This window comes from Paramormyrops kingsleyae, chromosome 13, assembly GCF_048594095.1.
Source record: "Paramormyrops kingsleyae isolate MSU_618 chromosome 13, PKINGS_0.4, whole genome shotgun sequence".
NCBI lineage: Eukaryota > Metazoa > Chordata > Actinopteri > Osteoglossiformes > Mormyridae > Paramormyrops > Paramormyrops kingsleyae.
This window is the reverse complement of record NC_132809.1, coordinates 3,996,035-4,009,312: the sequence shown is the minus strand read 5'-3', so window position 1 is coordinate 4,009,312 and position 13,278 is coordinate 3,996,035. Positions and strand designations below refer to the sequence as shown.

At 43.6% G+C, this 13,278-nt stretch overlaps 2 protein-coding genes and 1 long non-coding RNA gene across 3 annotated transcripts in view; all 3 read left to right on the top strand.

The window, feature by feature from the left end:
* LOC140578138 (uncharacterized) overlaps positions 1-12,804 on the top strand; it is a 51,143-nt gene extending 38,339 nt beyond the window's left edge. The window contains exon 4 of the mRNA XM_072698075.1: positions 11,514-12,804. The gene's annotated coding sequence lies outside the window, so the exon portion shown is untranslated. The remainder of the gene's footprint in view (positions 1-11,513) is intronic.
* LOC140578099 (uncharacterized) lies at positions 475-1,983 on the top strand. The gene is made up of 3 exons (XR_011982111.1): positions 475-501; positions 665-708; positions 1,345-1,983. It is a non-coding gene; the product is annotated as an uncharacterized lncRNA (long non-coding RNA).
* Positions 2,248-10,966, top strand: LOC140578277 (uncharacterized). Its single transcript, XM_072698701.1, has 4 exons — positions 2,248-3,189; positions 3,272-3,319; positions 3,524-9,107; positions 10,926-10,966. The coding sequence occupies exons 1-4, from the start codon at positions 2,248-2,250 to the stop codon at positions 10,964-10,966; spliced, it is 6,615 nt and encodes a 2,204-aa protein (XP_072554802.1).
* Positions 12,805-13,278: the final 474 nt, after the last annotated feature.

Below are 13,278 nucleotides of genomic sequence, written 5' to 3'. Positions count from 1 at the left end.
CCATTATATTTGGGCAAAATCAGTTAAATCTTTCTATAATGGTTAATCACACCAAAAGAGCTGTTGAACTAATTAGATTTTTTTTTTATCATAATGTCGCAATATACATCGCAGAAAGAATAAATATTGTAATGTGTGTTTTTTTTTTCTTCTTTCCCCTGCAATATCGTGCAACCATAACCAGCATGAAACAAATCTGTGTGGCTGCATAATGTCCCAGCCATGTTTAACTGCACTTTTGTCAATTTGACCGCTGTGGCTGGATCTTAAAGTGAGAACCTAATTTATCCTTTTTTTATTTTTATTACTAGTTATGCAAGTTGATAAAGTTCATACCAACCACACGGCTATGATTGTTACAGTGGAAAATGTTTATGTATGTGTATTGGAAGTTTATCACACTGCTGCGTATAATAATGAAATGCTTGTACAAGAAATGCAAGTCAGTCATTAACTGATGCATGTTGTCTTTGTAGACTTTGAAGAGCTGTCGCATCGAAGGTGAATATTTTGAAGCCAATGTCTTTATCACCAATTATGTTTTAGCTTAGGTCAATCAGCTTGAATGACGTTAAAAGGCATATCAAGTTTACATGTTTTCAACAAAGATGACTGTTGGGAAATGTTGACGCAAAGAAACTTGGTTGTCTTTTTTTCTCTGCAGATTTCTGGTGGACTAACACACTCGAGAAGACAAAGTGATAGGCGGTATGCTTTGTCCACTTGGAGAACCCTGCATTGCTTGTTCATGTCATACTATTTAACTGCATAGGTTTGCTATAGCAGTAGAAATGTAGTATTCTAATGGTAATTATCTTACTGCTTAACACGAAACAACTGTGCCATTGTGTGTTGCATAGACATTGGATGTGTAGTGACAGAGAAGCTGTCACACAATATGAGAAATGGCCATGATACCCTTTGGCTGCTTAACATTAGTATTTGTATCGATGGGATGAGGAATCTGTAGGTCTTTCAATAAATTTGTATTTAAGTGACAGGAGAAATTGGCATACATGTGACAAACATTTAGGTCAGTTAGTGTTGAGGCAAAACTTGTCGATGTGTGTAATATGGATGTTTGGCAGTGTGACTTAACAGGTAAGTTGTATAGTTTTCTGTCTCTGTCTTAAAAAATCAAGTCATGTGAGACAGATGTATTATAGGATAAGGAGTGTAAACAGGGCAGAACGATGCTGCTGTACAGTCTGAAAAGACCACCATTGGAACCGCTCCTGACAAAACACATCCATGTATATGCATTTGACAGTATGACTGCAAAGTAAAGTTGGAAGAAAGTGTGCCTTGTATTTTTCTTTTTTTCTCTCCCCTGTTCATCTGTAGATGCCTCGCACCAAGGCATCCCGCCGTTCAGCAGCAGCGAAGAAGAGGCTAATGGATAGGCGTCGAGCTACTGCTGGCGATGTTGTGGCTGAGACTGTTGACGGGGTTACTTCTATTCCCCAACCCAAAAAGGAGCTGACCGTGACTAATCTGACGAGCCACAACCAACAGCCTGACCCCGCTGCTGCTGCCCTCCATGTCGTGGCTATGACTGATGACGGGGTTATGTCTTTTCCCCCCTACCGGAATAGCAAAAAGATCCCGACTGTGACTTTCCCGACTAGCCACGACCAACAACCCGACCAGGCCGCACAGCCGCGGCCTGTGTCTGTCATGGCTGCGACTGATGACGGGGTTACGTCTTTTCCCCCCTACTGGAATACCAAAAAGATCCTGACTGTGACTCTCCCGATAAGCCATGACCACCGGGTTCCCACCCTGGGTGCCATTTGTAGGACTGATGACGAGTTGTTTATGCCTTCTCTTTATGAAGAGAAGGCTTTGACTGATGACGAGGTTTTGCAGCCGCCTCAAAAAAGAAGGGCTGCTGCTTTACGACCATCCATCCGACCATCCATCCGACCATCCATACTGGCATCCAGAATGCCTTCCAATCTGCCTTGTCCCATAATGCCTTCCAATCTGCCTTGTCCCATAATGCCTTCCAATCTGCCTTGTCCCATTATGCCATGTAAAATGGTGTCTATCTTGTCTCCTATCTTGTCTCAATATCAAACAAACTCTGAACCGAAAACTACCCTGGATCAACAGCAGCATGTGAACTCTGTAACTATCAGTGTATCTCCTCATTTTCCTCAGGCACGTACAGTGAGAGGCTCATTCCATCAAGGAGACCGACGATTTGGAATCAACAGCAACAAGCAGTGTGTGGCTAATAGTTTGATGGCTATACTGATGTGTAAAATAAAGAATGTCTTAAGCTGGTCGGTCACAGACCTTGATCAAGTGCTGCTGAACGGAGACAACCTCTACAGTACCATCAGAGACGCTGGGAGAATTCGAGATGCTTCTGGGTATCTGTTTGTCAGAGATCTACCGACAGAGTACACATTGAATGGTGTTACATTTGAAATAAAGTACCACAATGACATGTTTGTTGGATTGTTTGGTGTGAGTGAGTATGGAGATATGCGTGATGTTCTTATGTCGGCTGATGAAGCGGTAAGAAGAGTATTCTCACGGTTTGAAGCATGTCTTTTTACCATAAAAGTGAATACCTGCGCTCTCATTAAGCAAGGGTCATGGTATGTGGTGATCGACTCGCATTCCCGACGGGAAGATGGCACAAGCGAAGCGTTGGGCAGAAGCATACTGGCTTACCACTCTAGCCTAGACTCTTTGTTGAACCACATTGCTATCCTGGGCCTGTCTTTAGATGCAACGGGGGAGCAGTTTGAGATTACAGCTGTGAGTGTATCCACCGAAAGCATCCCGCAGCAGCATTCAGAAGGTAACTCCTCATCAGTCACCAGACTCGACCAGTTGACCAGCACACCAGAGACTGGATATGGTACGGTAAGGCTGAATGTGACAGATGATGAAGCGTGTGAGGATAATGTCTATGCTGGTAATGAAGCTGATGTGGTCTTTATCGGTGAGCTGCACAGTGAGCAGTTTTCCTTCAGTCCTTTGACAACGCAGCAGCAAAGACGCCTGTCCTGTAAACTAGGTGTGGTGTACGTCGAGCATGGTCATGTAGACGTGACTGCAGAGTTTCCAATGGGTGATCCTTGCAGAACGATGCCTATCACTGGTGATGGTAACTGCTTTTTCAGGTCTGTGGCTTTTGCTATAACTGGAAGCGAGAGGGAACAGGAAAATCAGGTGTGCTGTTGTTGCCCACATGCTAAGAGATGAATCCAGGTATGCCGCTTGTCTAAGAGAAGGTCACTCTTCCGTCACTCAGTATGTTGCCGCATCACGGATGAAGTACGTTGGTACTTGGGCATCTGAGGTAGAGATTCAAGCTGCCGCCAATCTGCTTGGTGTGCATATTTTCACATACTCTCATGACAGATGGTTAAAGTACTCTACGTGTCTTGGTTGTGATAGTGATCAGATGGGTATATACCTGAAACATTGTAATGAGTCACATTATGAGGCTGTAACTTGTGTGAAAAGGCATGATGCTGATGGTTGTGCTGCGACCTGCTCTCAGATTGCCACTTCTGATGTGCCTTCATCGTGTCGTCGGAGACTGGAACGACAGAAAAGACGGTATGAAGTAAGTAAGGTGTACAAGGAGGAACAACTTGAGAGAAGCACAAAGCGCTACCGTGAGAATGAAGTGTACAGAGATCATGTGAAGCAGTCGAGCATCTGTAAGTATGCCACAGACGCTGATCATAGGCAATATGTGAGACAGTCGAGTGTCAATAAATATGCCACAGACGTTGAACACAGGGAACGTGTCAAGCAGTCGGTTGTGAATAAATATGCCGTAGACATTGAATACAGGGAACGTCTCAAGCAGTCGAGTGTGAATAAATATGCCGTGGACATTGAACACAGGGAGTGTGTCAAGCAGTCTGGTGTGAATAAATATACTGTAGACATTGAATACAGGGAACGTCTCAAGCAGTCGAGTGTGAATAAATATGCTGTGGACATTGAACACAGGGAGCGTGTCAAGCAGGCGAGTGTCAATAAATATGCCGTAGACATTGAACACAGGGAATGTGTCAAGCAATCGAGTATTGATAGATACAAAACAAACAGCCAGTTTGCTACTGCAGTAAAAAGCAGAAATATTGAAAAACGGGTGAAAGAGAAGGATAAAAGAAAGGATATTGGGTATGTGATTGAACAGTTTAGAGAGAAAATTAATACAGGACCTGTGTACATCTGTTCAGTGTGTCATCGAATGCTGTTTAAACATCAAGTTGTCATATGTAGGAAAGATGAATACTTGAGAAAATCAGAAGGGGTTGCTTTAGTGGCATCGCGGTGTATCACAGATACATATTTGCATAAATGTGTAGATTCCTGTTCTGAAAACTGTAGTGATCTGAGGGGCCCTGCAGGTTCATCGTGGATTTGCTACACATGTCACAGAAAGATTCTTGATGGGAGAATTCCAGCTGAGAGTGTCACAAACAATCTAGCCCTACAGTCGGTCCCTACTGAGTTGCAATGTTTAAATTCTCTAGAACAGCATCTGATTGGTATGCATATTCCTTTCATGAGGATTGTGTCTTTGCCAAAAGGTGGACAAAATGGTGTTCATGGTCCGGTGACTTGCGTCCCATCTAGCGTTCCAAATGTAGCCCAAGCTTTACCGAGAGTGAACAACGATGACCTTATGATACGCGTGAAGCTGAAGAGGAAGTTAACTTACAAAGGACACTACAAATATGAATTTGTGCACCCAGAAAAGATAAAGAAGGCCTTGATGTATCTCAGAGAGCATAACAAATTTTACAGTGATATACAGTTCAACAATGATTGGATTAATCCACTACAAAGAACTGAAGACATCCCTGCTGATGTAAGTGACATACATGATGATTCAGCTGCTGAAAATAACATGGAAGATGAGGACATGGATGAAACTCTGCATGATAGACAACAACATGGCATGTATATGGATACGTGCCTTCAACCTGTTGACATAGCACAAGAGATCCTGGATCAGCACTTTGACGGAATAATGGCTATGGCACCCGCAGAAGGAAACAATCCAGTGAGGCTTTTGACTGATGAGTCTAATGAGGCTAAATGTTTTCCAGTCCTTTTCCCAAAAGCCACAGGCACTTTTCACGAGAGGAGGAATGAGAAACTGACATTGTCTAGATATTTAAATACAAGGATCCTTAATGCAGATGGACGTTTTGCAAAAAACTTGGACTATATTTTTTATGGGCAGTATTTGTCTGAGCTTCAGCAAGTTGTGTCAAATGTGTCCATTGCTGTGAGAAAAGGGTATGATGTCTGGGGCAAAAGCACCATCACGTCAGAAACTTTGACAAACGCGGAGTCTCTACGAAGGATGTTGAATTTTGATGAAGGCTACAAATTTCTGAGACCCATCAGAGGCACCCCTGTTTTTTGGCAAAGTGTTCAGAAAGATTTGTTTGCGATGGTGAGACAGCTTGGTATTCCCACATGGTTTTGCTCCTTTTCCTCTGCCGATTTACGCTGGACGGAACTGATGACGGCAATCTTCAAACAAGATGGTATTGATGCACAAAGCGCTGAGCTAGAGTGGTCAGAAAGATGTGCCCTGTTGAAGAATAATCCCGTGACGGCCGCTAGAATGTTTGATCATCGATTTCACCGCTTCCTGAATGATGTGATCATGTCAGAAGCGCAACCCATCGGCAAAATAGTTGACTACTTCTACAGAGTAGAATTTCAGCAACGGGGATCACCTCACACTCACTGTTTGTTTTGGGTGGAAGATGCACCAAAGGTTGGTAAAGGTGAGGACGACGAAGTAGCAGCTTTCATTGATCGGTATGTGACATGTGAAATGCCCGAGGATGATGAAATGCATGAAATTGTATGTAGTGTACAGCAACATAGTAAGAGACACTCGAAAACATGCAAAAAAAAAGGGACAACTTGTAGATTTAATTTCCCACGTCCACCAAGTAACAGGACATTTCTGTCATCACACAAACTTGGAAATGCTGAGACAGATGGAAAACACCTCAAAAAAGAAGTAGCAGCAGCCATCATGAAGAAAGTGAAGCATGCTCTGCTGAACACTGAGGCCAACTATGACTCTGTTGATTCTTTGTTTGATGCAATTCATCTAAATCAAGAAGTATTTGAAGCTGCTTACTCAAGACTAACAAAGAACACTAGCATCATTCTGAAGAGAAGACCATGTGAAGTCTGGGTGAACCAATATAACAGAGACCTTCTACGCTGTTGGAATGCAAACATGGACATTCAGTTTGTGGTTGATGCATATTCATGTATTGTATACATCATCTCCTACATTTCCAAAGCTGAGAGAGAGATGGGACTGCTCCTGGCAAATGCTCAGAAAGAGGCCTCCCAGCAAGGCAACCTTGATGCGAAAGAAGCTCTTCGACAACTGGGCAGTGTGTTTCTGCATAATCGTGAAGTTTCAGCTCAGGAAAGTGTGTATCGTCTGACTAACATGAGGTTGAAAGAGGGATCACGCAAAGTGCAGTTTATCCCAACTGGAGAGCATACGGTGAGAATGAGTCTTCCACTACATGTCATACGGAAGAAAGCAGAGTGTGAGGAGGAGGATGAGCAGAACATTTGGATGAACAGTATCACTGATAGATATAAAGGCAGACCAAAAACAGAAGACTTTTCAGAAATGTGCCTGGCGAGATTTGCTTCTGAATACAGAATTTTATCAAAATCTGAGAGCTCGTCTGCTGGCAGTATAGAGTTGGACAGGAAATTAGGATTCGTGAAGAAAAGGACACGCACAGATGCAGCTGTTGTTCGGTATGCTAGGTTTTCACCCACAAAGGACCTAGAGAAATACCATCAAAGCATTTTGCAACTGTTCCTACCACATTATTTTGATGGCCAACTAAAACCACCTCCTTTTGGCAGTTACCAGGACTTCTACGAGACCGGCTTTGTGAAGTTTTTCGGTAATGAATTACATTCGGTGAAACGGGTCGTCGACTCAAATATGGCAAGTTTTGAAAAGGAAGCGGATGTGATAGACAAAGCTGAGGAAGATCTACAGTTGCATGGTGTAATGGAAGATGCATGGGCACTGATCTGTCCAGAGACTGAATGTGAACGGTTGGAGTGCCTCGCCAGCAAATCCAGTGTAACGCCAGAAATGAGCGAAGACCGTGATGAGATACCAGATTTGTTACCGAGACCGGGTCGCCATATGTTCCAGGACAATCCTTGTGGTATGTCAAGGCAGGAAGCGCTGGCTTTGCTTCGCTCACTGAACAAGAAGCAGTCTGAGATCTTTTACAAAATAAGAAGGTGGTGTTTACAGAAGACACGTGGTGAAAATCCAGAACCATTTCATGTATTTATATCTGGACCTGGAGGTGTGGGCAAGTCTGTCTTGATCAAAGCAGTATATTATGAGGCATCTCGTATCTTGTCAAAGTTGTCAGATAATCCGGATGAGAGGCATGTGTTGCTGACTGCTCCAACTGGGGTTAGTGCATACAACATCAGTGCTGCGACGATACACGCCTGTTTCCACATTGCGACAGATGTGAAGCTGCCTTATCAACCACTTGGAGATGAGAAGATAAATTCATTGAGAGCTGAACTGGGAAACCTGCAGATATTGATTATAGATGAGATTTCAATGGTCGATCACAAACTGCTTTCATATATTCATGGCAGATTGAGACAAATCAAGCAAACTGGAGATTATTCTGCTTTTGGTAACGTCTCAATAGTTGCCGTTGGAGATTTCTACCAGCTTTGTCCGGTGAAAGGGAAACCTTTGTATACTGAGACTAAAGGTGTCAATCTATGGCAGAATCATTTTGCTTCAGTGGAGCTGACGGACATCATGAGACAGAAAGATTTGGATTTTGCACAGTTGCTGAATCGGCTAAGGAAACGCAAAAGGGGTGATGCAATGCTAGAGGAAGACATTGCTATGCTGAAACGACGTGTGACAGACCAAGGACAAGACAGTACTGCCCTTCATATCTATGCGACTAATTATGAAGCCGATCTGCATAACCATCGCATGCTGCAGAAGGTATGCTCAGATCCTGTCATCATTCACGCTCAGGACTTTGAACGGGTCGCTGCAACTGGCCGACTGCAAAGGAAAGCTGGACATCACGCACAAGTTTACAAGACGTGTCTGTCAGAAACACTTCACATAGGTGTTAATGCACGGGTAATGCTACTGAAAAACATCGACGTTTCAGATGGCCTGGTAAATGGTGCATTTGGTACGGTAAGTGAGGTGTGCTTTGGTACTGAGGACGATTTCCCATTTGAAATATACGTCACGTTTGACAATGAAGCAGCTGGTAAGTCACTCAGAGCAAAGAAGCCGTGCTTAATCAAAGGTTTGGACAGAGCGACACGAATTAAACCAGAGGAGGAGAGAGTGGGTAACAGCGGTGCAGCACGACGTCAGTTTCCATTGAGATTAGCATGGGCTTGCACAGTACACAAAGTACAAGGTCTGACTGTGGATAAGGCTGTTGTATCACTGAAGAAGATATTTGCAGCTGGACAGGCATACGTAGCGTTAAGCCGTGTGACCTCTCTGGAAGGCCTCATAATAGAAGACTTCAAGGAAAGTGTTATATACGCAAAACAGGACATTGAGAGTGCAATGCAAAGCATGCCTGCTTTTATTGAACCTGTCACAGAAGTGCCATCATTATGCAGAATTCTACTCCACAATGTTCAAGGACTCGCATGTCACCTGGATGACATAAAGCAAGACGGAAGGTATATGAAAGCCGATATCATCTGCTTGACAGAGACGTGGTTAAATTCAAAGGAAGACACAGAAGAGATACACCTGAATGGATTTTCATTCTATGGGAAACGGAGACATCTCGCGTACGACGGTGATGATTCAATCTTTGCCGAACTGAAGAACCAACAGCATGGTGGTGTGGGCGTGTATTATAAAGAACATACCAACTGTAGCGTTGTTGATTTTCAGTGTGTCAACATTGAGTGTCTCCAGTTTAATGTGGGCCTACTGAAAACAACAGTCTCAGTACTATACAGACCACCCTCTTATACTGTGTCAATCTTTCAGAAGAATCTGATGCAGTTGATCGCTCGCATGGACAGCATGGAAGGAGGGAAAATCATCATGGGAGATTTTAATGAAAATCTTTTCATAAGAACATAAGAACTATACAAACGAGAGGAGGCCATTCGGCCCATCGAGCTCGCTTGGGGAGAACTTAACTAATAGCTCAGAGTTGTTAAAATCTTATCTAGCTCTGATTTAAAGGAACCCAAGGATTCAGCTTGCACTACGTTATCAGGAAGACTATTCCATACTCTGACTACACGCTGTGTAAAGAAGTGCTTCCTTAAATCCAGTTTGAAATGTTCTCCCGCTAATTTCCACCTATGGCCACGAGTTCTTGTATTTGAACTAATGCTGAAGTAACTATTCGGTTGAACAGCATCCAAACCTGTTAGAATCTTATAGACCTGGATCATGTCCCCCCTCAGTCTCCTTTGCTTGAGGCTGAACAGATTTAGCTCAAATAACCTTTCCTCGTATGACATTCCTCTAAGACCAGGAATCATTCTTGTGGCCCTACGCTGCACCTTTTCTAAGGCCGCTATGTCCTTTTTAAGATATGGTGACCAAACCTGTACACAATATTCTAGGTGAGGTCTCACCAAGGAATTGTATAATCTTAGCATTACCTCCCTTGACTTAAACTCCACACACCTGGAGATGTACCCCAACATCCTATTGGCCTTTTTTATTGCTTCACGGGAAGTACGATCACCACTTTTATGGAGGAACATGGGTATGCTCAACTTGTGAAAGACGCGACCACTGGGAACGGCACTTTGATTGATCTTGTGTATGCAAAGGACATTGTCAAAAACGGTATCTGTGTTTCTGTAATGCCAACATATTTTAGCCACCATGAATGTGTTGTCCTACATTGTCTGTAAAATTGTATGCAAACTGATAATAAAATTTGTGATGGACTGAGTTTTCTGGAGAGGGGTCTACTGGGGCTGGGCCTAAGCTTGGGGTGGCTGGCACAGGGGTGAGGTTAGGGGGCTGGGTCTGGGGGGGCATCGTCATTTGTGTTAATCTTCTAGTGCAGGGGTGTCAAAGTCCAGTCCTGGAGGGCCGAAGCCCTGCACGTTTTTGAGTTTCCTCTCATTTAACACACCTGATTCAACTACTTGCGCTAATTAACACGTCACTCTTGAACTCATTTCTGGTGGAACAGAAACAACTAAGCTAGACAGAGCTCCAGCCCTCCAGGACTAGAGTTTGACACCCCTGTCGTAGTGCGTTCCATTTGCCATCGGAACACTGTTTCTGTGTCATTTTCTGAGGACTGAAGCTGGAAGTGACAACATGCACAACTTATCTGTGGGCTCTGTCACTTCTCAACTTATCTGTGGTCACTACAAAGTTTTATGTGTAAAGCAGCCTGACATTTCCAGTTCCGACCTACAACATAAATGGAATGTAGCATTCCTCGTCCCCCCGATCCAGCCCCAGCCGCAACCATTTTTGTTCAAACCATTTTTGTTTATTTGTAGTCTCTCTTCCTACTAATTACCCAACACTACCAATGTACAATTATCATGTGGCACTCTGAGGATCAAGCTAAGGGACCTTGTGTGCACGTTTGCATGCATGTTCCCTACCTATGTCCACCTCTGCCTGCCACCAGCCGTCTGTGTATGCTCCCCACCCTAAGCCAGATCACCCCCTGCACTTGTTATGGCATCAGATTGGGACAGTAATGCATCATACTGCCTGCAACCTGGCCAGAGTATGCTGGGCTGGACATGTGAGTTTGCCTCTTCCGAAGGTTTCTTCCTCTTTGAGGCACTTTTACTTGGCCACTGTTAATATTTGCCTGACATGCAAATTTCTGGTTTTTCTCTTTTTCCAGTGCCTGCTGTTTACATCACTCACCCCATGGCCACCACCTGAAGATTCCTTTCACCCCTTGGCAAACCTTGTCTGGAGCCTTCAAGGGCAAACGGCCACAGACATCTGTAGGCCACGGTAAGCCCTTATAGTCATCTGTCTGTGTAGTGTCTTACAAAAAAGTTTCAGACTAATGGAAGGAAACATTGGATATAGGTCTGCTTTTCCTGTATTGTCATAAAGTATGTGATGCAGTCTCTAGGCTGGACTTCATTTTGCGTGTGGTTCTGTTCTACTACAGTTGGTGATAAAGCTACAAGCAAGTAACATGGAATGCAGTCGTACATATGGATGTGCGAGGAAGAAACTGGAAAAGCTGGGCAGTTTGTCGCCAACAATATTCATCTAGACACAGTGGCTGTGCATGACCATGTGGGCATAGCAAAGGTGCATGATTCACAGTGTCTCCCTTACTGTCATTGTCTTAGATATTCCACCACAGTTCATGGTACAAAACCTGAGACATTAGCCAGCTGAACATTGTCAAAATCATCTGTTATGTCCTGGCGTTCCAGATGTTTAACCTGACTTTTTGTATGAATCTCCTCAGGTCACCATTGCAAAATCATCATCTACCACCATGAATATCAACCCAAGGGACCTTTGTATAAATGTCGCATGCATATCTCCATCTCTGCCTGCTGCCGATCGTCTGTCTATGCAGCCTATAGGCTACTGCATTATCCACTGTTCTTTCTGAGCCAGTTTCACTTCGCGTGCTACTGATGTTGCTGACTCCATGCCCACTACATGAAGTTCCCATAACACATCGCACTCCCTGCTACCTGACCAGAAGATAGCTTGTCCTTGTGAGTTTTCCTCTTTCCAAGGCTACTTCTTCTCTGAAGTAGTCTGACTTTGCAACTGTCAGTCTCTTGTTCACTGACATGCATGTTTCCTGTTTTTTCCAGTGCCTGCTGTCGATGTCACTGACCCCATGGCCACTGCATCAAGTGTCCCTTCGCCCTTTCTGCCAATAAGCCAAGCCGTGTGTGGAGGACTCAGGCCTAGTGTGCTGTGCGCACAAACCTCCTCAATTGAGCACTGATACCCGTAGTGAACCCTGCCACACATAATCTCCAAACACTATAGAATGATGCCCAGGCTACCTTGATTATTATGCATCATTGCTCCTGTATGTTTCTTGCTATGGTGTGCCAGTTTTATTTCTTGTGCTTCTATTCTTCTGCCCTTCTGCCTGTGATGTCTTCCCCCTCTGCCCTGCTGCCATACTACTGTTTGCCCCACCATCTGGCACAGCTCCAACACTTGCCTACCATTAACTGCCTGCCCTCTGCTTGCATCTCAAATGTGAAGACTGGGAAAATGTGAATTATGACTGACTTTCCCTGCCGGCCCCAGGAAGATGGGCTCCCCCTCTGAGTCTGGTTCCTCCTAAGGTTTCTTCCTTCTAGGGAGTTTTTCCTTGCCACTGTTGCCTCTGGCTTGCTCACTGTGGGCTTTGGGCAGGGATGCCGTAAAGCGCTTTGAGACTATGAAATATTGCAAGACAATATTACAATTTCAATGTGTATTGTATCATTTGTAGTGTCATTTTTTTTATTTTTATCAATGTTTCATATGTCAATGTTCCATCTATTGTATATCTCAGTTTCATTGTGTATTCATTCATTTCTTTTCACTTTTACTCTGCAATACCAAAGCATTAGTCATGTCTCCTAAGATGTTTCTACTTGGGGACATATTGCAGAATTCCTGTGTTTACTTGCACTAACGTGTAGTAAGGTCGCTTGTATATTCGGAAGTACGTCACCATGTTGCAGAATGGCACAATTGCACTTTATTTGTAAACTGTTCATTTAGTAATGATTTTATCCTCATACATGGAATATTATGTCAGCTGTGCTGCATCCGCTGTTGTGACTATGACGTACCTCAGGTGACCCCACAAACAATAGTACAAGCGTGAATTTGTAAGACCGATGTAGTCTCTTGAAATTTTCAAATGTTTAAGTGTTATGTGGCTTGCCTTTCAAAAAGAATAAGTATGATAAGTATTATTGTTGTGATTCTTAAGCATGATGAGTACACCTACAGTATGAAACTGAGAATGCTTTTCAACTAGGGTTGGTCCAGTCTGGTTCCTCCATTTCAACATGCATACATAGTAAGATGATTCACATATGACAAGTATTTCAATGCTATGATCAACATTAAGAAAAAGACCCACTGGACTATAATGACATTTGACGGTAAGTAGCTGCAACTTATCCTAGCCTGCAATATGCTTGCAGTCTGGTGTTTCAGGGTGACTAGTCCCATTAGCAAAAGTAGCCCAAGTATGCAGCAGTAGT